This window comes from Vicugna pacos, chromosome 5 (genome assembly GCF_048564905.1).
Source record: "Vicugna pacos chromosome 5, VicPac4, whole genome shotgun sequence".
NCBI classification, from domain to species: Eukaryota; Metazoa; Chordata; class Mammalia; order Artiodactyla; family Camelidae; genus Vicugna; species Vicugna pacos.
In genome coordinates this window covers 224,248-250,186 of record NC_132991.1, presented here as the reverse complement: position 1 = coordinate 250,186, position 25,939 = coordinate 224,248, and the positions used below count along the sequence as shown (strand labels likewise).

The following is a 25,939-nucleotide window of genomic DNA, read 5'->3' as shown; positions in this document are numbered from 1 at the left end:
CCTCACCTAGCCAGTACACTGGTGGGAGAAAGCCTCCACCAAAATATTTCTGTTTTTCTCCATCAGAATTATAATGGCAGTGAAACTCCTCCATTATCTGGTTCAGTAGGGATTTTTTTTAGTGTGAATCCTTTTTAGCAAAACTGTTTCAAAACTGAGCTGTCCTGAGAGGAGGTCTAATATAATTGCACGTTTATCACTGCCAGCTGCCGACAGAGAGGGAGAGACAGACTCACTTCCTTATTCCACAGAGGCTATACATAGGATTCTAGGCAAAGCATGTTTTCATCGGGTAGAAAGTCTAATCCACCTGATATATCCCATTCATGAAGTGTACGGGGATGCTGAAGGGCAAAGAGTGATGATACGGGTTTCGAAGAAGAGTTGAAAGGATTTCCATCCTTGAGGGTCTTGCTTCTCGGTCTCCATTCTGTTGCGTCCTTTCTACACATCGCTGGCAGTAAATGGCATATTTTCCAAATTCTGTCCTATAACACAAAATTTAAGATAAAGTCTAGGAGTAAGTTTAACTAAGACTACCTTTTGTATATATGCAGCCATTAAGAAAGCCTTCCTGGTGTACATTATTACAGTGTATTATGCTAATATTGATAGCAATTTTTCTCTTTGAGTGATAGTATTAACTGCTGTCACTTTTCTTAAATTCTAGTGTCTTTACTTTTGCCACTGACTAAACCAGACTTCCCACGAAGCAGTCTTTATCTTTATTGTATTATTATAGTCACAAAATAAATTTAAAATTACCAGATATTACATGGTTCAAACACAGTAATTACATTAACAAATACAAAGCTAATAATTGTATAAAGACTAGTACAGGAAAACTCAAGAAGTACATGACACAGCGGAGTTCTCTTTTGAAGAACATGGAGGTTACTGCCTGACTGCTAAGCAAGGTAGGAAAATACCTTCAAAGATAAAAATATATTTCCTTTCTTCATAAAATATGCACTTCTTAAAAAATATTAAGCAGTAAATAAACAAAACCACTGGAGTGAATAAAGTCAGTAAAAGCTGGATAATCTTATTTGCCCTCCCTCATTTTTTATGAATAATTTGTATTCTGTTTATAAAAGACGACTGATAAAATCTCTTAAATATATTTGTATTCAAGTGCCTTCTAGGTAGACTTTAAAATGTTACATTTGCCCGGAGAATCCTCAGTGACTGCAACTGAAATCATATGACCTTGATGACAGAGTCTCCAAAACATATTATGAACTGGAGGGTATTTTCCTACTGTTTCCAAGTTGTTTCTTGTTTCATTGTGTTGGTTGACTTGTTTGTATGAGTCCCAGAGTCTAAACAACCTAACATGAACCTCTTGGATAAAATGATTCTGATAACCCTTGGCTGGGTACCCTGGGTCCCACTGCAGGAAAACCATTCTGGAAGCTGAATTTTGAATGTCTTATTTAAAGGAGTAAAAATTCTGAAGTTATTCAAATAGACGCAATTATAAAAGGCAGGGCGACCATTAGAGAAGCCGTTTACATAAAAGAATTCAATGTGGGGAAAATAGTAATAGGGAAAATAAGGAAACAAAATAGTTGCTTTGATTGAATGAACATCCACTAATGATAAAACATTCATTCTTGAAATGAACATAGACTTCTCACTTAAAATGCTCTTTGTCAGCTTTTCGAGATTTTACTGCAATCTTCCATAAGAGATTTAACATAACAAAGGAAATATTTTCCCAGCTCTATGTAAGGGCTAACCAAAGATTCCTGTACCAACATTTGTTTCACACATTCTTCCACAAATGTACCTGGCAAGTACATTTACGATTTATTGTAGACTTTCAGAGGCCACATAAATGGTTCAGCTGGCTAGTATTCTGCATACCTGGAATCAGCGTTCTTTTTCAGGTGGAGCCTGAGGAGCCACAAGAAAGGATGATGGGGAAGGAAGAGCCCAACACAGAGCGCCAAGAGCTGCCAGCCCTGGGCGAAGAGAAGCATCACAGGTTAGATCTACACCACTAGCAGAGGCTGTGAGAGCAAAGGGATGATGATAATCTTTCTTGACCCAAAATGCTCTTGCTTCTTCCACACATGCATTATCTGCTTAGAGCATTTATAATACATAAAAACATAAAAGCTCCACGTTGGGTCAGATCCATAATCCATCTAGCTGGGTATACTGTCGTCTACAACTGAGGTGCAAAGGACATGCTTTTTGATATCACACTCAAAGATTAGGGAAATTGTTCCTTTTTGTTCATTTATGTATTTACTCTCGTGCACAGGTCCCCTCCAGGTCCCTGGGACAGGCCCTATCGGCGGTATTTACATGGTCATATGCTCTTTTAAAATAAGAAAGATATTTTGTACTCTTTCTCTTGGAGAGTACAAAAATATTCACTGTATAAGCTTCAAGTCCCACAAAACCTGGATCCACCCCTGAGAATCTTATAAGCTACGGTAAGAAATTTCTGTATTATCCTGTGGTTGACAGGAAGTCAATAAGCAAAGATTAAAACAGGCACTCACTGAAGAGTAAACACAAGCAACTAAAAACCACTTGAAAATAAATTCAACTGCACTAATAATTAAATAAGTGCATCCAAAATCAATAGTGGAATACCACTTTTTACCTGGAAAGAATTTAAAAGAAGAATTACACTGAATATTGTTAAAGATATAGGAAAATTCTAGAAGTGAATTTAATGAAATTCACTGTACTTGCATACAAAATTTAGGTTCAAATATGTCTATTGTAGTGGTATTTACTATATGAAAAAATAGTTGGAAAAACTAAATTATAGTAATTGATATTAATACAACTAGTATTAATGTTTTGAAAACTGTTGAAGGATATAGGGGAAATGATTACGTTTTATCATTTTAAAAAAGTAGTATGCCCACTGTAACTCTAGGAATGTGAGGGCGGAGGGTGTAGCTCAGTGGTAGAGTGTGTGCTTAGCATGCACAAGGTCCTGGGTTCAATTCCCAGCACCTCCATTGAAGAAATAGTAATAACATATAAAAATAAATAAATAAACCGAATTGCTCCCCCATAAAAAAGGAAAAGAAATTAAAAAAAACCTGAGTGTGCATAAATATACACATATACATTTATATATAAATATATAAAGTGAAAGGATTTACATCAAAATATTGATAGCTATTTTCCCTTTTCATACTTGTTGTATTTTCCAAATGTCTATATTGAATATGTATTATTCTTAAAAGCAGGAAAACAACATCATTTAAAATTGCATGTATAAGTGTCAACACATACCTGCAGTGGCCCTGGTTGATTCTGCGGCTGTCTCCGTCTTGTCTGTTTAATGAGCTGACAGCAAATTTCATTCTGTAGCTCAGGATGTGTCAGACAGATCTGCAAAGCACTCTGGGCTAGAGATATGTGGTAATCAATTGCAGGAGAGTCAACCGCTGCATTTATAAAAAGCTGGCAGGTCTGAATTAAATGAAAAAATTGATATACTAAATACTCTAGGTGAGAAAAGCTTAGATTTATTCTGCATGAGTTATATTAATTCTTAGCAATAGTTTTTTGTTTGAAAGGATGGAAGGATACATATTTTGATAACACTAATCAAAATAAATATGGAGTGGCTACATTAATACCAGCCAAAGTAGATTTCAGAGCAAGAAATTCTGCCAGAGGAAAATAGGGTCATTTTATAATGATAAAGGGGTCAGTTTCTGTAGAGGACAGAACAATCCTAAATGTTTTAATAACACAGCTACAAAATACATGGTGAAAAAACTGACAGAACTGCCAGGGTAAATGGACAAAATTCACAATTACAGTCAGTGATCTCAATACCCCCATTAATATTTGAGAGAATAAGTAGACAGAAAATCTGTATGGATTTAGAAAACCCGGATAACACTATCAACCAACTTGCCCTAATTGACATTTGTAGAACACTCCACCTTGGAGCAAACTATGCATTAGTGTTAAGGCCATATGGAACATTAATGACCTCTTTGCCCACCTATTTTTCCTTGCAGTTCTTCAAAGATGTGGTGGGGGGGAGGGTATAGCTCAACTGGTAGTGCAAATGCTTAGCATACTTGAGGTCCTGGGTTCAATCCCCACTACTTCCTCCAGGAATAAATAAATACTAAATAAACCTAATTATCTCCCCCCCACCAAAGATGTTACTCCACTATCTTATGACTTATATACTTTTCAATGAGAAGTCGGGTGTTATTCTTATCTATATTCTCTGTGTTATGTTATTCCCCTCAAACTCTCCCCACTGTACACACCCAGGCTGCTTTTAAGATTTTCTCTTTATAATTCGTCTAAAGCAATTGATTATGATGTGCCTTAGAGTAGTTTTCTTTATATTTCTTCTTTTTGAGCTTGAGTTTCTTAGATTTGAGAATTTAGGGTTTACATTAAATCTGGAAAAATTTAAGCCATTATTTCCTTAAACATGTTTCTGTTGCTCTACCCCCTTTTGTGGAACTCCAAATCCACATATATTAGGCGGCTTGAAAATGTCCCACAGCTCACTGTACTTTATTCAATTTTTTTCAGTTTTAAAAAAAACTCCATTTCATTTTGGATAATTTTCTTGCCATGTCTTTAAGTTCACTAGTCTTTCCTATTGCATCATCTTATTGATTGTTAATCTCATTATAGTATTTTTCAATTTAGCCACTACATTATTTCATCTCTAAAAGTTCAATCTGGATCTTTTAAATATCTTCCATTACTCTTCTTAAAATGCTTATGATTTCCTTTACCTTCTTGAACATATGAACTGTGGTAGCTAATCTCCAAGATGGCGCCCAATGATCTCCACCTCTTGATACCTCAGACCCTGAGGTAATTTTCTTCCATATTGTACTGGAGTTAGTCTGTGTGACCCGTAGACTATGGCAGAAATGATGGCATGCCATTTCTGAGGTTATGTTATTAAAAATCAAAGTGGTTTCCATCTTGGGTACTCTACTTGATGCCCAGTGCACTAGGAGGTCCTTTCATTCTGGATGATATGAACACAAGCTATTTTCAGCTATGTGTAACCACCAGGAATTTTTTCCCCTTCTTTTCTGGTAGTTCTTTCCTTAGCCTCCAGTAATTTCCTTGTACACATATGCTTATCAGTTCTCAGCTGAAAAGTCAAAAGGAATCCTCTACAGATCTGTGGAATACTTTCCCTTTCTCTTCAGCTTTCTCCTCTCAATCTTGTGAATTCTAACCATCTTGACCACCTCAAATTCTGAACTCTGTTTTGGCAACTCAGGAAGACTGCCAGGCACTATCTGGGTGTCCCTCCCTGCACGGTAATCTTGAAACACTCTCTAAGACATTAAGCTGCAGCAATCATAAGGCTTACTTCATTTGTTTTTCTGAGGATCATTGTCCTGCACTGCCCATTGTTCAATGTCTGAGAACCATTGTTAGGGTAAATCCAGTTCCTGTTGCTTCCTCATGGCCAACTAGAGGTAAGTTTGTTGTGACAAGCATTATTGAGTAGGGAGTTTGAGGGCAATGTGACCAAAGACAAGCAAAAAGAGAGACAGCTGGCCCTGAGGAATGAAGACCACAGATTTATACTGGCTGCAGTCCATATGGCTATTTGATACTCTCTAGCAGTACACATGTGATTAATATGGAAACAGACAAGACAGCAGCATCTCGGTTGGGGTTTGGCAGAAGAATTCATGGAATTCTGTGTCCCAAGGAAATATGAGTATTAATGAAAGTAATCCAGACTGTGTAAAGAAGGAAGAAAAGCCAAGAGGCAGTTATCATGGTCTCTCTTGATCTCAAAGAAAATAAATGGCTCAAAAGAAAAGTCTTAGTGAGAATGAGTAGTAGAAGAGTAAGAAAATAAGAGAGCTTGTGGGCTAAGACATTATGTTTAAAGAAACATACATTAGAATTTAAGGTTTTAGAAGTGGTGTACTTAGGAGGAATGTTGAGGTCAGGGTGTGGACACGGAGAATGGGAAGGTGAAGCAGGGTAAAGAGGCAAAGCTTACCGACACTGAGAAGGTCAGGAATCTTAAGGCCATGGCATTGGTGAGTGAAGTGATAATAAAATCGTTTAGGACAATGGCAAGATTTGAGGTAGAGAGAAACAATGTGGGTTGGTAGCCAAAATCCTTAATGAAATTTGAGGAGTTATCAGAAGGTGACTGATGACAGAGATGCTGGGAGCAGGGGATAAACAGTGACATAGTTGAATGGCCAGTTTCAAGTGATCAGGGATTTCTAATGGAGGCTGAGTAATAAGAATTTGAGAGTAGCACTGAAGAAGAAGAGTGTTGACCCCCCTCCCAACACTGAGGTACATATGATGTCAGAAGTCTCTCCATTTGAGAGGTTGAAGAGGAAATGATTCTTCTGACATAAAGTGTTTCACATGATCCAAACCATATAGTTTATTTCAGTATATCTCAAATCCTCATTCAGAAAGCATATTAAATTCACCTAATTTTATTTCAGTAGATTTTCATCATCATCATCATCATCATCATCATCATCATATTTTGAATTTTCTTGGAAAGAATGAAACCTTATAACCTAAATTTTTTCCAATTAAAATGTCTAACAGCATATAACTCCATATAAAATTTTACCTTAAATAATTTAATAGCTTCTGTCTGTAGAGCTTCTGAAGGTAGTGTTGTCAAAGGGGAAATGATTCCTTCTTTGCTGTGACACAAAGTAGGGTGTCTCCATATCTGAGAGGCTAAACATAGAATAAAATATGAGCAGGAAACAGAAAGAATCACTTACTTTGGCCTCCCATTAAATTAGCCCTATAGAAATTAGCTCATTCAGACCTGGCTCACAACTGCAAGTCATAAAGGTCATGAAAAACCTTTGGCAACACAATTTTCTTTCAGTTCTCAGGCCATTGGGATTCTCATGTTTCTATTTTGGATACATTAAATCTAGAGAGTTTGGTACTAATATTCCAGGCTGAAACAAGTCTACCAGAACACTATCATATTGCTTAAATGTGCTAAAGATTGGTGACCTAGGTAGAGAGATGACTATACATAAGAGGGGAACCAGGGGAAGATACAGAGAGGAGAAGCCAGAGGAGGAGGAGGAGACAGAAATATAAAGTGGAACTTGAAGTCATTCCCCAAATTAACATTTATTAAATTTCTATGCTGGATATGCAGATAAAATGTGATCTGTATTATTAAGTAAAGTAGAGATCAGAATCCAGACTCACTTTAGGGAAACAGCCATAAAAAAATACTCAATGCAAAGCAACAAATGCTACAAAAGGGTTAAATGGTAAAGTGCATTGGGATATTATTTTAGGATTTATTTAAGCACCTTTTATGAGCCAGATGCTGAGCTAGGATGGGCTGGCTTGGGGAGCGCCTAAGGTAGGTAGGATTTTATCAGGTTGGTGAGGAATGTGAAGGAAGAGGGGTGTTCTAGGCAGAGAGAGTAGTGTGAGTAGAGAGAGCAAAGGCAGAAAAGTGTGACAAGATGTGGTTTAATGGAGGAATGGTGTTCCCAGGGTTGAAGAACTGCAGTGAGAATCCTGGTCCATGACAAGCAAAGCCAATGAAAAGACGGGTACAATGCAGGGAAACAGGAACTCACAAAGTGAAAACTCTATTAGGCTAAAGGAATTTGGGCTCATTTCGTAAACCATAAAGCCTTATATATTATAAACTTACAAGGCTCTCCTATATTTAGCAATTTGCAAACAAGTTGTTCAAATTCAGATCCAACATTTACATTGTTACTTCCAGCCGCAACAGTCAGATGATAAAGCCAAGTGTCCTTAAAAATCAGAACATATTAATAGAGATGTTAACCAAGATATAGTTTTTGATGACTTAAGGAAAAACATAACTTGTATAAACATTAGAAAACTTTGACACTGAAAAAAAACTCTCGATTTTTAAATAATAATTAAGAGCCATTTAGAAAAAAGAGTTCTGAGGCAGGCTCACTTGAAGTGTACTCATAGTATATTTTCCCATTGTTCACATTTTTATTATTTTCTGTAACTGTTTCTTAGAAAAGCATAAGAAAAGACAATTAAGGAAAGTATTATGATAGTAAGAGGCTAGAGTAAATACAACCTGTTAATATTCTTTTAAGAAATACAATAAAGTCTATTAAATTTAAAATCCGACCCCCAGTACATACAAATGACACATATAAAGTACTCAGGAAATCTAGAAAAAGTAAAGAAGAAAGTAATATCCTGTAGCAACATACCTCATCACAATAAAGGCCATATTAGAAAAGCCCACACCTCTAAGATCTGGAACAAGGCAAGGATGCTCACTCACTCTTGCCACTTCTATTCACCACACCACCTGAAGTCCTAGCCAGAGCAATAGAGCAAGAGAAAGAAAAAAAGGCAACCAAACTGTAAAGGAAGAAGTGAAATCATTTGTTTGCCGATAACACAATCGTATTTGTAGAAAACCATGAAGATTCCATAAAAACACTGTTAGAACTAATAAATTCAGCAAAGTGGCAGGATGCAAAATCAATACACTAACAAGAAATTATCTGAAAAGGAAATTAAGAAAATAATCCCAAAACAATAGCCAGAAAAAAAAAATTTAAATTCTTAGGAACAACTTAACCAAGCAAAGACCTGTACACCAAAAACAACAAAACACTGATGAAAGAAATTAAAGCAGACACAAATAAATAGAAAGACATCCAGCATTCATGGATTGCAAGAAAGAATATTGTTAAAATGTCCATACTACTCAAAGCAACTCACAGGGTTTCAATGCAATCCCTTCCAAAACCCCAATTTTTTAAAAAACATAAATAGAAAAAAAAATCCTAAAATTCATGAGGAACCATAAAAGTCCCCAAATAACCAAAGCAATTTTGAGCAACAAGAACAAAGCTGGAGGGATCATACTTCCTTGACTCAAAATATATCACAAAGCTACAGTAATCAAAATAGTATGGTACCAGCATAAAAATAGACATTAGGCCCATCAATGGGCCTAATGAATGTCCCATTAGGCCAATGGAACAGAATAGAGAGCCCAGAAATAAACCCATACATATATGGTAAACTGAGTCTTTGACAAGGGTGCCCAGAATACAGAACAGGTAAAGGAAAGTCTCTTCAATTAATGGTGTTGGGAAAATTGGATATCTACATGCAAAAGAATGAAACTGGACCCTGATCTCACTCCATATACAAAAATCAACTCAAAATAGAATACAGATTTAAACATCAGACCTGAAACTATAAAACTCTTAGAAGAAAACATTGAGAAAAAGCTTCTGGACATTGGTCTTGGCAATGATTTCTTAGATATGACACTAAAAACAAGGTGACAAAAGCAAAAATAGACAAGTGAAATTACATCAAACTAAAAAGCTTCTGCACAGCAAAAAACCCCATCAACAAAATGAAAAGGCAAACGGCTGAGTGGGAAAAAATATTTGCAAATCATATTTCTAAATAAGCACTCTACCACTGAGCTATACCCACCTCCCACAAGAAATCATATTTCTGATAAGAGGTTAATATCCAAAACATATAAAGAACTCATACAACTCAACAGCAAAAAAGATGAACAATCCAATTAAAATATGGGCAGAGGATCTGAACAGACATTTTCTCAAAGAAGACATACAAATGGCCAAGTACATGAAGGGGAGCTCAACATCACTAATCATCAGGGAAATACAACTCAAAACCACAAAGAGTTACTTCACACCCATTAGAATGGCTAGTCTCAAAAACAAAACAAAACAAAAAAAACAAGAAATAACAAATGTTGGTGAGAATGTGGAGAAAAGGGAAAACTTGCACACTGATGACGAGAATGTAAACTGGTGCAGCCACTGGGGAGAACAGTATGGAGGTTCTTCAAAAATTAAAAATAGAACTACTATATGATCCAGCATTTCCACTTCTGGGTGTTTATCTTCAGGAAGCTTTTAATATAAATTTATATAGAACATTAACTCAGAAAGATAATATGTACCCCCATGCTCATCACAGCATTATTTACAATAGCCAAGACATGGAAACAACCTAGTGTCCATCGATGGATGAATGGATACAGAAAATGTGGTGTATACACACAATGGAATATTATTCAGCCTTTAAGGAGGAAATCCTGCCATTTGCAACAACATGGATGAATCAGGAAGACAAATATTCTGCTAAGTAAAATAAGCCAGACACAGAGAAACAAATACCACATAATACCACTTATATGATAGACCTAAAATAGTCAAACTCATAGAAGCAGAGAGTGGAATGGTGGTTGCCAGGGGCTGGAGGGAGGCAGAAACAGGAGGCATTAATCAAAGAGTACATGGTTTTGGTTAAACAAGATGAGTAAGTCCCAGAGGTTTACTGCATAGCATTCTGCCCATAGTTAACAATATTGTGTTACATTCTTAAAAATTACTGAGGGTAGATCTTATGTTAAGTAGTTCTTATCACACACACACAAAATAATAATAATAAAAAAGAAGTTGAGAGGAAACTTTTGTGATGGATAGGTTTGTGGCATAGATGGTGGTGACAGTTTCATGAGTGCATAATTCTTTTTAAGACATTCAATTGTATATATTATTTATAGCTTTTGTATGAAAGAAATAAAGAAAGAAAAGAACCTATTTTTCTTCTCCCCAAATATAAAATATACTGGCATTTTTTTCTATTAAAATATACATGTACATTATATTTTCACAGTGAAAATTGAGATCAGGTTAAAAAAGATAATTATAGTTTCTGAATTTTACCAACATTGTATAAACACTTCCTTATTGCTAGAAATTCTTTATAAAAAAGAGATACAAGGCTGCGGATATTTTATTATATGGACATATATTTATTTAATCAATTTCATACCAATGAACAGTTAGCTGGTTACTAATTTCACATTGATTAAAAAATACCATGAAATCCAGCATCTGTTAAGTAAAAAAAGGCTGTCTGTTATATTTTGTGTTTGAAATATATCAGAAATAAAATTATTTCTAAAAGAATGCTATGTCCAACAAATTTATATGTAAATCTTTGATTGTACTTACGATCATTTGAAAATTATTTCCAATACTTAATAATAGTCTAAATCATTCCAAGTCAAGCAATTAGTCCTCACAGACCTTTTCATGCTTGGATCCGATCAGGAGATATGTCGGCCCTTGGTCTTTGGGGTGGATCACAATAGTGTAATGTGTGGATAACAGACTTCGCCCACTGGCTTCATAATCTTCATCTGAATCACAGATCTGTCAACCTCTTCAACTTTAGCCTCCCAGAGTTTGATCTGACCTAAAGGAAACTAAAGTAAATATCGGTAATTGTAAGGAAGGCACTTTCTAAATCTCTTCCTACTAAAATTTTTCATCATCCTTTTCATTCCTACCTTTATAAAGCTTTCTTTTCAAAATGAATGCCTAGAGGTAACTGGATTATCCATATTGTTAAAAAAGTAGTGGCCAAAACCAACATGCCAATAGTAATATAAAGAACAATTTGAATACCAGGCATTTAACTTCTGTGGAAAAAGCAAGAAGCTACTTCTCTACTTCTCTAGCGGCTTGAATTATTCACTTGGACTAAAGTGACCCACTACCTAGTCAAACAAGTAGGTTATTCAGTCACAATAGTCACTTGGCTTTTTTTCCCCATAGAATTGATCTGATTAAGCTACTGGATCAAAAGGACAATTGTAGACATAGTCTCAATACTATTCATAGAAAAAGTAACAAGGTTAACAGCTGATGTGAAGAAGTGTGATTAACTATCACTCTGAACCTCAAAAAATGAGAAGGTTTTGAGGCTATTTATACATACATAATATATCACCAAAAAAATGCCATGATTTCTTCCATATTAATTTAAGGATAAGAAAAACATCCTAAAATGATTTACATTAAATTTTACCTACTCTTTTACTGACAAAAACAATCATTTGCTGTGTTGAATATTTAGCTTGTTTTAAAACTTTTGCTTTAATTAAGTATGTTTATTCAAGGAACATATATAGGCTGCTTTACATGTACAGCTTCTAAAATATTTGGTCAGGTTTGCAATTGCAGTCTAAAAAAGTTCATTCTAACTCCAAAGACGTTTACCATCTTACATTTTCATGCTCAGGCCCAGGGTTCAGTGCTTGGACTTTTTTCCCATCTACACTCACTCCCCTGGGTGATCTCATCCAAGCTCATGACTAGTACCAGGATGTATTAGCCTCTCCCAGATGGATAACGAACGACTCACACTACCTCTACTTAGATGTGTAACAGCGTCTCAAACACCACCTGCTAAGTCCTCCCCGCCTGCTCTCCACAGTCTTCCCCATCTCAGTTGTTGGCAACTGTATCTTTCCAGCTGTTCAGGCCAAAAACCTTGGCATCGTCAAACCTTGACCTTTTTCTTTCTTTCATATCCCATACCTCGCATACTCTTTCAGTCAGCAAGTCCTGTCACCAAAACATTCAAAATATATCCAGAATCTGGTCTCCTCTCACACCTCCATTGCTACCACAAAACGACAATCATCTCTCACCTGGATTACTATTAACAGCCTCCTAACCAGTCTCCTCCTAATTCTCTCAGACGGTAGCTAGCGTGTTCCTGTTAGATAAGGTCAGATCATGTCACTGTTCTGCTCAAAAACCTCCAATGGCTTCTCATCTTATTTGGAGTAAAAGCCAAAGTCCTTCCTTTGATAAGGCCCCATGCAATTTGGTCCCCGTTACTTCTCTGATCTCACCTCCTGTTACTCTGCCCCTAACGGACTCCAGTCCAGTCACACTTACCTTCTCATTTTCCCTCAAACACACCAGACTTGCTCCTGCCGGGGCCTTTGCACCTGCTGTCCCCTTGGCCTGGAATGTTCTTGCCTCTTTTACTTCCTTCAGAACCCAATTAAATGTCAGTTTCTAAGTGACATCTTACCTAGGTATCTTATCTAAAATGTAATAATATCTACCTAATAGCTGATCAACAGTAAAAAATTAATTCACTTAATTAAATGAGTTGTCTTTTATAAGAAACATTGCTTTTCCCCATCAAATTAATAACAATTATTTTCTGAGTAGTTACTATGTGCAAAGCATTATTCTGGGCACTGAATGAAGAATGTTTAGTTCTGAAGGAAAAATGCGAAATTAACTTATCTACACGTTCAGAAAAAGACAGGTAGTAAAACAAAAGCTAAATAACAGGGCAGGAAAGTCACACTAATAAATAAAAAGTAAGCTTTAAAAATGGGATAAAGAAAATTAATTCCACTATAATACATGACAATACCATCCTAATTGTGTGCTTCAGGCATGTCCAATCATATGAAAATCAAGGTTCCATCTGCTCCAATAATTAAAGACGATTATTCCTTTTACCAAAGGACTCATCATGGCTCCATAAACAGTGAATAGATGTGGTGCCTTTAAATATTTTCACTGAATTTTTAAAAAGACATTTTGTCTTTTTAAAGACAAATGGTTTCTGAAACATCTATTGCACAAAATGAAGTAGGCTTATACCCCTTCCGTGCATTCTCAATAGTTTTCCAGTAATTATAGTCAATTTCTGTTCATCTATCTACATTCTTCTAACTAGTTCCTCCTGTGACCAATGCTATGCATCTTCATTAAATAATAAAAATTATTATTATTACTATTATTATTATTGGTGAGATTAAAATTCTATTCTCTTAGCAAATTTTAAATTATTTTTCTATTTATAAAACATATGTTTATTATAGAAACTTGATAAATATAGAAAGGTATAAAAAATGGGAGGAAAAAAAATCATCCACAATTCTCCCGCCGCAGATAATTTTGGTACAATTCTTTCTGATCTTTCTGCTGGTGTATTGTTACATAGATGCACTGGACTGAGAATTATAAACTCAGCATCTCAACTTCCCTCTTCTAAAGTCTACCCGTAATTGCAGAAATGAAGTTGGGAACTATATTTGTCAGAATCCCCTTCCCTATATGGTCCCAAGTTAGAGCTCGCCTGTGAGAGAATTTGCATGTAACATGGAAGGTAAGGGTGAATGAGGAGTCACTATTCTCCCAAGACACTTGCAGTCAGGTGCCTGGGCTGACGTGAGCATCACAGAGGCATCCCAGTAAACTGCCGAGGACCAGCTGCCTCTGCGCTTTGTGCTCAGACTGTCAGTGCTGACTTCTCGAATCTTCTTCTCTGACCTCTGTTCCCTCAACTTTTCTAAGAGTTATGTAACTTTTCTAAAAGTTATGTATGTTCTTAATTCTACATTAAAACAGTTATACCCGAAATAAACGGAGTGGCTTCTGTTTCCCTGACTGACAACTAAGTTAGGGTTATACTGAACATACAGTTTGATGTTGCACTTATTTTCTTGCATCATTTTATGAGCATATTCCCACATTACTTCAGAGATATCATTCTTAATGGCTGTGCTGTGCTGTGCTAAGTCTCATTCCATGAGCAATACTGAGAACAACGGCATGCATTTTAAACACAGCTAGTCAGAACTGAGAGCTCAGGCTGTGAAAACAACACAGAAATACTAACTGACCCACATGGTCGTGGGACCAAGAAGTTTAGTCTCATTAACACAGTCATCAGTCACAGGCTGCTGCTCTGTGGAGGTGGCATTTTATTTGATGCAAGTACTCCTGACCCACGTTGGTTCAATTCTTATCGTTTCAGCAATCCAAAAATGACATGGAGTGTTCATATTGATAGTCAGGCATACACTGCTCCTTTGGAAGATATCCATCTTTTCGCTTTGAAAAGTGAGATAACTCAAGTTCTTTGGGGGAAGAGACTAGTTAAAATGAACAAATGGGATATGAATAGGTAGATGGATGCACAGATAAGTGGTGTGTAGGGATTCAAGGGCCTGGGACAGGACTGGATCCTTTTCCCTCCCTAGTTCTTTCCTAGCCTGCTGTTCCCTTTCATTCAACCTGATCTAGTCTGTCAGAAATAGGATAAATTGATGGTTGACAGAAGGGTAGAGGAAGACTTCTCCTCTAGGTCTTAGAAGCACTCATGAAGAGTTGCTAAGGCTTATAAAGAATTAAGACACTTACAGGTCTATGATTACCTTAGTAGTATATTTTATGCAAAATTTCAACCTTACCAAAAATTCTAAAGTTTGAGCTAGCAACAGAACAATGAACAGGAAAACTTGAAGCCATAACAAACAAACAAAAGTCTTCTAATTCACATATTAAAAATACATACTTACCTTATCTTCTTGACTACGAAAATAATATAATGTTTTTCCTATAAGTGTACACCAGACTCTCTTGGAATAGCCATGTTTCACCTGAAATCATATTTCAAAGAATTACAAACGTAGCTCAGAACTCTGACACCTTGAAGTATGGTTTATACACTCAGTTCGAAGCTGTTCAGCTATCCAGTTTGCTCAAGGTATAAGTGATATTACAACTAGACTGCCCAAATGCTGTTTAAAATTTACCTGTTATAGTAGTAGCATGTTTGTGTGTTGCTTTGGTACTCACCATTCAACATCTAACAGAAGTTTACTATATGTCAAGTACTATGCCTAGGACTGAGGATTCAGAGATGTCAGTTTCACAAGTAGGTATATTTCATAGTTTCCATATTACTAATAATCCAATAATATTCCATATCCATTCCACAGATTTCCAATAACCCTATGGCTCTCTAGGTTAACATCCAAATGTTAGAAACAAAAGAATGAAACCTGAGAATTCTAGTGATTTCCAAAATGTAAAAGGTTCATTTGTTCAAAATATTTGATGCCTTCTCCAGAAGTAACCATACACGGAACATACACATTTTATGCCTTCTCCAGAAGGATTCACACAAAATAATAAAATCATATTAAAAACTATTATTATATATTGAGTGCTTCCTATAGGTCAGGAACTATGTTAAGTGACTGGGATGGAATTTGAATCTAGCTCTTGACTCTGAATAGTCAGAGACTGGTCTAGGTACTGGCGATATGGATATGAATGAGACACAGTCTCCTTCCTCAAGGAGCTCGTTGCCTTGTGAGGAAGACAGATAAGTAACACAGCAGTGTGCTATGAATCTTCATCAAGAACACAGAGTTTTACACATGTACATGTGTTTTGTGTCTGTGTGTGTAAAAACATTTTACCAAAATTTGTATTGAATATTGAAGGTTTTTCATCATTTGGTGGCTTTATGAAGACCTTCACTGTGAGTTCCTCCCTATCCCAGTCCTGCCCAGGTACAGGCATTGCAAATCTTTGCCAGACAGTCCCAGCTTCACCCCCAAGCCTAGAAACCCCCCCCAAACCTGATTCCCACCAGTGGGTAAGATTTATAACAGGCTCTGGTGCGCCAGACCCAGAATGTGGTGTGCCTGGTTGAGCTTGCCCTATTAGCCTACTACCCTGGCAGCATGCCAATGTCCACCTTGAGGCTTGACCCTCTCCTGCAGTAGTCAGAGTGGGCTTCAGTCTGGGTAGCACTGCCACTTGGAAACCAAGACACTGGCCAGTACAACTAAAGTGCAACATTCTGCTGTCCTGCTTGCCCATGGTGATAAATATGAAAGGGAAAAATAAAGCAGGAAAGGAGAAGGAAGCACTTGGAGAAGGGGTGACATGTTTTACAATTTTAAATAAGGGCCATTTGCAGCAACGTGGGTGGACCTAGAGATGATCATACTAAGTGAAGTAAGTCAGACAGAGAAAGACAAATACCATATGACATCACTTATGTGTGGAATCTTAAAAAACAACACAGATGGATTTATTTACAAAACAGAAACAGACTCACAGACATAGAAAACAAACTTATGATTACCAAAGGGAAGGGGGGAGGTAGAGATAAATAAGGAGTTTGGGATTAGCAGATACAAACTACTATATAAAGCACAGATAAATAACAATGTCCTACTGTTATAGTACAGGGAACTATATTCAATAGGTTGTAATAACCTATAATGGAAAAGAATATGAAAAAGAACACACGTATGTATAACTGAATCACTATGTTGTACATCAGAAACTAACACAACATTGTAAATCAACTACACTTCAATAAAAATAATAAAATAAAATAAAATAAAAAGGTGGTCAGGAAGGCCACGGACACTGAGTCAGGCCCCGGAGGAGGCAGATGAGCTATGCAATCACCTAAGAAGAGAAAACCACTCCAGACAAGGGAAGCAGCCAGCGCCGGCCCTGAGATGGTGTGGGCCCCTGTGTCTGAGACTGAGCGAGCAATGGGAGACGTCACTGGGGAGGGGCAGCGCGTGCGGTGGGAAGCACACGTATCTGCAGGGCTCTTGTAATGACATCACTTATGTGGACTGTTCTGACAGTACCATATTGAGAAGAGTATCAACTATTGCCACTGTAGATTTTACAGTCGGTAAGTCAAGATAGCAGAGAAGGCTTGCATTCTGAGGTCAAAAGGATCAAGGCTTAAATTGCAGTTCTGCCACGTACTGGATGGATGTTCTCAGGCGACTGACTTAACCTCCCAATTTCTGCTGTTACCATGGGACTATTGAACACCTCACTCAGGCTGTCGCCATGACCAAAGGAGAAAATGTAAATAAAGGATAACAGCTGTTACTCAACGACAGCTTCTTCCTCACTATGCACAGGGAGAAGTGAAACACGTTTCATTTAAACCCACAAAGGCAGCCAGCCTTTGGGCTTTCAAAGCTATGGTTTAAACAAACAGATAACTCCACCATCTAAAAGTTTGACAGATTTAGAATGTCGCTTAGGAAAAAGAAAAAAATGTTTCATTTGGCAAGATATGCTTCAATTTAATTAAATTTAGAAACATATATTTACAGACAAATAGCCTGGAAGTTTTAAATAGTTTGTGTTATGCAGGCTTTTTTTGTTGTTGTTTTAAACAAACTCCAGAAAGGAGTCTCACCAAAACTGGAGCATAAAGCATCTGGCTATATAGAATATACTTCTGAAATGACTTATCTTTAAATAGAACAATGAGTGCCTTTGAGGAACTACAAATTGACGAAGACCTTTGCCAACTCACTGTAAAAGCTGTGTTTTAAAAACACAGGTCTATCATTTTATGTAAATCTAATTGGATTAAGATTTCTTCCAACTCTGACTTATTCTGAAAAAATCATAGTAAAGCAAATTATACTGGAAGAATCCTCGGGAAGATTTAAAGACAGTCTCAGACCTCAAGGCTTTGGTGAACTAAGTAATTGAAAGAATAATTTTTTTACCTTGCATCTATAACAAAGGTAATTTCTGATAGAAAACAAACTGTGGTTACCAGCAGGCAAAGGTAGGGAGGGATAGGTTAGGAGTTTGGGGTTAATAAATATACATTATTATATATAAAACAGATAAACAACAAGGACCTACTGTATAGCACAGGAAACTATGTTCAATTTCTTGTAATGAGCTGTAATGGAAAAGAATCTGAAAAAAATGTGTATGTATAACTGAATTGCTTTGCTATACACATGAAAGTAACATTGTAAATTGACTACACTTCAATAAAAAAATAAGAATTAAGAAAAAAGGTCTGAAACTTTGATGACAAACCATATATCATATCCTGATTAGTTGTTGTCACTGCACAAAACATAAGTTCCCATGGTTTTCTCTCCTCTCCTATATTTTCATGCCTGTAACCTTCTCCACCACAAACCCTGCCACCTGCCTTGTTGATTTCAGCATCTAGGTGAAACTCTCATGATAATAATAGCGAGTATATCTGGAGTGTTTATGATGATGGGGCACTGTTCTAAAGCACTTTACATGCTTAAATAATTCCATTTAATCTACCCAATATCCTGTGAGGTTGGCACTATTATTATTCTCACTTTACAGATAAGGACACTAAGGCACAGAGCCTTTAAGTAACCTATTCAAGGTCACACAAGTGTCAGAGCCAGGATGTGAGCCCATGCAGCCTGGCTCCTAAATTCCTGCCCTCACCTCCTTGCTACACCACCTCTCTCCAATCTTAACTCACAGTTAGTTCCTCGCTCTCTTCATTTGCAAAAACCTTTGCTAACTATCCCTCCATTTTTGCCATCCATCCCCTTGGCTACACCCTGGTCCTTTTTCCTTCACTGGGAACTGCTTCACTTCTAAAATTTACATTCTACTTTCTGAGCTCAACCTTCCCCGCAGCTCCCTTTCTCCTTGCCTGCTCTCCTATTCTCCTACCTCATTCAAAACTTTTAAGTCCTCGATCCTTCTATTTTATTCCAGTTTATCATTTCCCTCCTGGCCTCTCTTACTTCTCCATCAACCTTGGATCCAATGTTTGATCACAAAACAACTCTTGTGGACTGTGATTATGTTGCATTCCTATGCTTTCAACAAATCCACTCAACAAAACTTCACCTCCATTTGATTTTAAGTAATCCAGCGGAGAGTGTAGGAAGAAAGAGAAGGTAATGGGAGGTTTTAAGAAATAACATTAGCCATAGTTAATAATTGCTGAAACTGGGTAATGAATATATGAAGATTCTATTATTCCTTCTACTTTCACAGATGTTTGAAAATGCCCATAATAAAACACAATTGATTTAAAATCATCAACTTGGGGGGAGGGTATAGCTCAGTGGTAGAGTGCCTGGTCAGCATGCACAGAGTCCTGGGTTCAATCTCCAGTACCTCCATTAAAAAAATAAGTAAATCAATAAACCTAATTACCTTCCCCCTTCAAAAAATAAATAAAATAAAAATAAAGTAAATACATCTTAAAATTAAATCATCATCTTGATATATATAAAGCAAGTAAAATGTTATTGTGGAATTTAGGTGGTGGGAATATGGGTGTTCACTGCAAAATATTCTTCTGACTTCTATGCATATTTGAGAATTCACATAATAAAATGTTAGAAAAAAATGATGATCCTCACATCCCTACAATGTAAATTCTCTGCTCTTATTTCTGGGCATCTTAGAGAAAAAGAATCAAGATGAACTCAGATCACTGAAGACAAGTGGGTCCTCAATAACAATGCTCGATCGTTCTGTCTGTCCTTGGGCATGTTCTACTTCAGTTATTATTCTCAGTCCTTATCTTCGCTCTCATAAAATTGTGGAATAGAGCCATCTTCATCAAGAAAACTGGGGACATCTGAATGCTCTTACTCATTGCCCCACAAACATAAATACCATCCTTCCTCACCTTTCTGCAAGTCTAGCCCCTGCACTATACCTTCCCACCATGCCTGCTCAATAGATTGTTTTTTTTAAATAAATGAACTTTTATATAGAAAATATTCTGCCTAAGCATTAAAATAAAAGTTGCAAGAGTGACTAGCCAGAATCAAATTAGTCAAGTTCTTAATATCTACCTACATATTTCTGTACTTAATAATAACAGTGTGACAATTTTAAAAAGGCTCCTCCCCTCAAGCATTTCAGTATCTGCAGTATCTCGGATTGTAACTGGCATGTGAGCTTGAAACAGTCACTCAGAAGGAGTTTTTCTCTTATAAGACTTTATAGGTGAAAGTATGGGGGTGGACAAGCCTTCACACATGGCAGGAAGGAAACCTAATAAGCACCCTGTCTGCAAACCCTAATGGTTTAGACATCTGATAATCCCATGAACTTATATTCATTCAAAATGCAACAGTGAAATGGGAAGCAGGGAACCACAGAAATGTAACAGGAGCAGAAATTGAGAAGCCATGACGATACATCAAAAACAAGCAAACAAACAAAAACACTAACTGTGAAAGAAGTAACAAACATTTAGCTATGAGATTATATTAAAGTCTACGGTTTGATATACATAGTCCTTGAAACAAGAAGACAACTAGTTATTATGTATTAGAATAAGAATGCGATTTAAAGTGGCACTGTTTGTTTGTTGGAAAATATAAATTAGCGCAATATCCATCAGTGGGTAAATTCTCTAACCCATCAGTAACTGAAAAGACATTTTCGTGGTAATGTAATATTTTGGAAAAAAAAATAGTGCATCTCTTTGTTCAATGTACTGGTGAATTTTTTTCTCTTACTTTTAGAGTAGCTGGTCAGTCTTAGTAAATATTACTGAAGAGCACCCAACTAAATCCCCACATTAATATTAAGTATAAATTACATGGTGGCATAGCCCACCCACAGTTAAACTTTTCACTTCTTACATAAACAAAGCACACAAGTGATGAGTGCTTATGTAGAGATTATTTTTATATAATATTTTGTAAGTATTTTATTGTATTGTTCTAAAAGTGACCAACTGAACTTTCTAAAATTTAAAAATAATATTCATCTTAGCATAAATCAATACTTACTCACACTAAAAAAGCTAGAAAATAGAACTAAGAAAAAATGAAGTAAAACCACATAGAGATATCCAATATATCTGAGTATATTTCTTAGTCATTTTTCTACAAATACATTTACCAAAAATGGGATAACAATATAATACTGTACTTATTCTATCACCTAACAATACATCATAACATATTTCTAAAACATTAAATATTCTTTTACAACATTTAAAATGCATAGTAAAAAGCACTATCTGATTATTTAAATGTTTACTTAAACTATCCCCTAGTCTATATCTAAGTTGATTCCAGTTTTTCTTACAAACTATGATATGCAAGTAATCTTTCTGCAGTAATGGAGATGTTCTATATCTTGATAGGATGACAGTAAGTATCTGTCAAAACTGAACAAACGCTACACTTACGATCTGCATTTCAACATATGTTAATTATATCTAACTTTTTTAACTAAGAAAAAAATAAACCACGCTGTGATGGAAATACTTAAATCTTTTGCAAATTAAGATAATTTCCTAAGCATAAATTTCTTAGATTGAGATTGGTGGATCACAGGATATGTATATATGTTTTTAAGACATTTAACACTCATTCATTTATTTGTTCATTCAAAAATACTTACTGAGTAAACACTTAGGCCAAGACATTGCCAAATTGTCTTCAGAAGTAATACTCTCACTAGCAAGTTTCTTAATTTGTGTCAATACTGCCTTTCATACTTTTTTTTCCCTTCCCCTCCCGCCCCTCACCCGCAGTGGGGAGACAATTAGGTTGTTTGTTTGTTTGATTGATTGATTTTTCTTTTTTAAAGGAGGTGCTGGGGATTGAACCCAGGACCTCGTGTATGCTAAGCATATGCTCTACCACTGAGCTATACCCTCCCCCTCTGCATTTCATACTTTTAAAAAAAGTCTTCCCTCGACCAGATTTTTAAAAATATCTATTACTTCAAATTTCCCTTTTTAAGAAAATGATTAGTGATAGTAAAATGTTTTCCCAAGTGCTTATTGATCATGTATTTCTCCTTATCTCTACTAGCTCTACCTCTCTCCCACTGTGTCCTTTGTTCCTCCACATCCCCCAACCCCCACTGGTATTTAGCCTTTACTCACTGATTAGAAAATGCTTATTTTTCATGGTTCAAATACCTTTTAAAAGCTTCTCATCTGTCTTTTTAAAATTCTGCTTAGAGAATTTCTGATAGTAAGAACATTTACATTTTTTTTATATAGTAGTCAATTTTGTCATTTTTCATCCTTATGTTTTTTATCTCTGGTATCATACTTAAAACACTCTTACCAAGATCATATAAAATAGTCAATATACATATTCTCTGATGCCCACTTTTCATGATCAGTGGGGCTAATTCTGTTCAGGCACGTTGCTAGTAGGCATGTAAAGTTCCCACCTTGGTGAGCAATCCCTTTACTGTTGGTTTCCCCTCAGGCTGCAGGAAAAGTGGGTTGGCAGCTTGTACTCGAAGAACATTCTGCAACACTTTAATCCATTCCTCCAATATATTGGGAGAATCTGCAGTCAGATAGTATGTGTGTTTTTCAGTGGTCAACTAGAATGGGATGAGAAAGAGAGAGGAAAGGAATTGAAGATTTTAGAATTATTAGCATTTCCTTGTCCATTCTTCAAACATCACTATCTAACAAGGAATCAAACATGCTAAACTTTGAATCCTAGGTTCTAAATAAATGATTTCATAAATCATTTAGCATATTTTAACCCTTTTGTGAGAATGACAACTTTTTGTTGAAATAATTTTCTTCCACTTCTGTTTACTTTAAAACTATTCATAGTATTAAGCTTTTGGGTCATGATTTTTTATCTTGTTTATTCACGATATTTTCATTTTCTCCCTTAAATGTGCTACAGGCTCCTAGTTGTGGAAATGAGCAGAATGATTGCAGACTGTAGTAAAAGAACACATTTTAAGCAAATAAAGAGGCGCTCTCGGTTATGGAAATGAGAAAATCAATTATAATAAGTAAAATAAGAAGACATTTATAGAAGAAGAGATTCTTAGAAGATGTGATTAGATATTACAAACTCCCAACTTCTCAGGCTCAAATAAGCCTCATTTCAAAAATTTCAAATATTTCAGAAGCTTGTAAACGATTTTTATCTGCCATGCTCCAAGACAAAGCTTTCCCTGAGTCTTCTTTCTCCATTTTTGGGCAGTTCTCTGATGTTACCCACTGGAAGCACTGTTAATGTATCTTTCTAGTAAGTGTTGCATTCCACCCTCCAAAAGAGCAAAATAAGAAAATAGTGATTATTGAAGGCATTTCAGAACTAAAGGCTCTCAAATTTAAATCACATATACGAAACTATCTCAACAGCCTGTTTTTTTTTTTAACAAAGGTTTCTGGCAAGACTGGCATTACATGTGGGTGAAATGGACAGCAGCTACCCCTATGGTGTGACTTGGTGGGACCTAGAACAGCCCTTCTGCTCACCAGTATCTTTCCCACTTAGGTGCTACAGCATCTGAAGTTCACAGAACTGCCATTTTCTGGTTCTGTATTAAAATGCAAAAATTCCTGAACTTAGTTAAATTATGATTATCTTACTGGGAATTCATTTATCAAATAACCCTCTGCTAAAACAACTTGACAGTTTGAGAACTGAGATTGACTGGGAGGGTCAGTATGGAGAGAGGACAGTCTAAAGGATAAAGGGCAAAGAAAGTATAATGGGGAGTTAACATAAACTTAGCTTATATTCTAATTTTAACTTGGGGTTTCACACATTTCTGAGGCATCAAACTGACCTCAAAATGGAGTAAAAATAAACCAAAACACTGAATCATCCAATCTCCACTCTGTTGCATAATTAAGAACTGAATTCTGCATGATACAAAAAAAAAAAAAGTACCTGAACTGTTTGTTTGTTACCTCCTCTTAAAATACTGCAGGACGCACTAAGTTCAATATGGCCCTGGGGCTTTCTAATTACATCACTCTGTATGAAATGAAGAAAATCAAATGCAAATTGATTACCTATAACAGTCATAATAAGAAATGTTTTGTCTAATTGTGTTACACTGAAGAAAATCGAAAATCAATCAGCAATTTGATTTACAGTTCTATGAATTCAGTTCTAAATAACAAATACTTTCCACTTACCGGAGATTTGTAGTAAAGTAATTCACCACCTTTAAGAACAAACCATCTCCGTTTCCAAGTCTTGACTTTACCACTCATTTTTAATAAATAGCCAGATTTTTCCAGTGGTTCCTAATTAAAGAGATATTTTTTAAAATATTTAAGCGTCCCTTTGGAGGCTCAAGCTAACAGATTCATCAATGTTAAAAAAAAAAAAAAACCTGATTCAGTGTTTACATTTTTCCCATTATCACTGGAAGACGAGCAAGTTTTAGGGAGCTTCTGCTCTGGCTGCGAGTACTCTGTGTCTGTGCAGTAAGCATCTGGGGGAATAGCATAATCACTTTCAGAAGCCACAGAAGAGAGAGACACACCTAGATGAATAAAGAAATAAACCAAGTCAGTATTTAATAATTGGGTGGTCCAAATGCCAGCTGTCAGTTCTCTAAGGAATACAGCTATTCCTAAATCATAAACCTTCCTAGACTAGATTTATTCCATGCCTTTGGCCAGGAAGAACACTAAAGTGGAAAACAGAACTAAAGGGTAAGGATCTTACCATGCAAATCCCCAAGGAAGTCAAAGGAACATGAATAATATTTGATATGATTATAAGCACAGCTATTTTTACATATATAAAGTGTATGTAATAGCCTAATGAAGTATCTTTTATTAAGGATTAAAATATGCATATTTACATATTGGCATATAGGCAAACAAATACTGAATCTTAATTTATCAAGATTTATACAATCAGGGCGGCCGCGGGGGAGTCCGGGCCGCGGCCGCGCGTCGAGGGCGGGCTGGGGACTCTGGCCGGAGGCGGCGGGCGGCAGCCTCACTCGGAGCCCCGGGGGCAGAGTGGACCGTCAGGCACCGACCGTCACGAGCTAACTTCCTGGAAGAGCTTCCCGTCTATTTTCAAATTCTTTACCGAAGCCTCTGAGGCCAAGACCAGTTCCCTCAAGCCGGCTCTGACGCGGCGCTCCCACCGAGTAAAGCACGAGGAGCTGTAAGGGGAGAGCGAGCGAGACGGGGGAGGGGAAGCCGAGGAAGCGCTCTCGGGCATGCATCCACACGTCTCCCCACCGCTGGTTGTCGGCGAGCAGACTCCCAGCCCCTCATTAGATTGTTTTCTTCCTAGAGCACAGGGTCGTGATATATACATCTAAATAGCGTTTTGCATTATTTCTAGATGAGTGCAACTGTCAAAGCAATATGGGTTCACTGGTCGTGCTTCCTGCGGGCTGAGCTCGGGCTTCGCGCTGCCCGTCAGCGCGCAGATTAAGGCTGACAGCGCCCTGCCCGGCGTGGCCGGCGCGCCTCTAACTGCCCGGACGGAGCCCGCGCCGGCGCTGCGGGGCGAGCGGCGTCCGCGCGGTCCTACCGCCCGCAGCCGCCGCTCCCCCTGCCCCGGTCCTCCTCCCCTCGGAATAATGGCCTTTTCTTCCCCCCTTCTCCGAACAGAAGCAAAGTTTTATTCCAGGCTTCAAACTTCCATTTTAAGTAGGTTTTTCCCTAAGGGAGTCTTATGCCTTTTTTTTTTTTTAAGGAAGTTTCGCCTCCCCCACCCCAAAAGCCAAATTTAAATTCAGAA

The 25,939-nt window shown here is 36.9% G+C and overlaps 1 protein-coding gene and 1 non-coding gene across 2 annotated transcripts in view; one reads left to right on the top strand and one right to left on the bottom strand.

Moving 5' to 3' along the window:
- LOC102545325 (pleckstrin homology domain-containing family H member 2) overlaps positions 1–25,939 on the bottom strand; it is a 93,174-nt gene that overhangs the window by 25,712 nt on the left and 41,523 nt on the right. The window contains 12 exon segments of the mRNA XM_072960710.1: positions 311–488; positions 1,870–1,967; positions 3,268–3,447; positions 6,596–6,708; positions 7,664–7,769; positions 11,100–11,224; positions 11,227–11,278; positions 15,191–15,271; positions 22,635–22,793; positions 24,113–24,199; positions 24,364–24,474; positions 24,580–24,716. Coding sequence (XP_072816811.1) covers positions 311–488; positions 1,870–1,967; positions 3,268–3,447; positions 6,596–6,708; positions 7,664–7,769; positions 11,100–11,224; positions 11,227–11,278; positions 15,191–15,271; positions 22,635–22,793; positions 24,113–24,199; positions 24,364–24,474; positions 24,580–24,716 — 1,427 coding nt within the window.
- On the top strand, positions 2,915–2,987 carry TRNAA-AGC (transfer RNA alanine (anticodon AGC)). The gene has a single exon. It is a non-coding gene; the product is annotated as a tRNA-Ala (tRNA).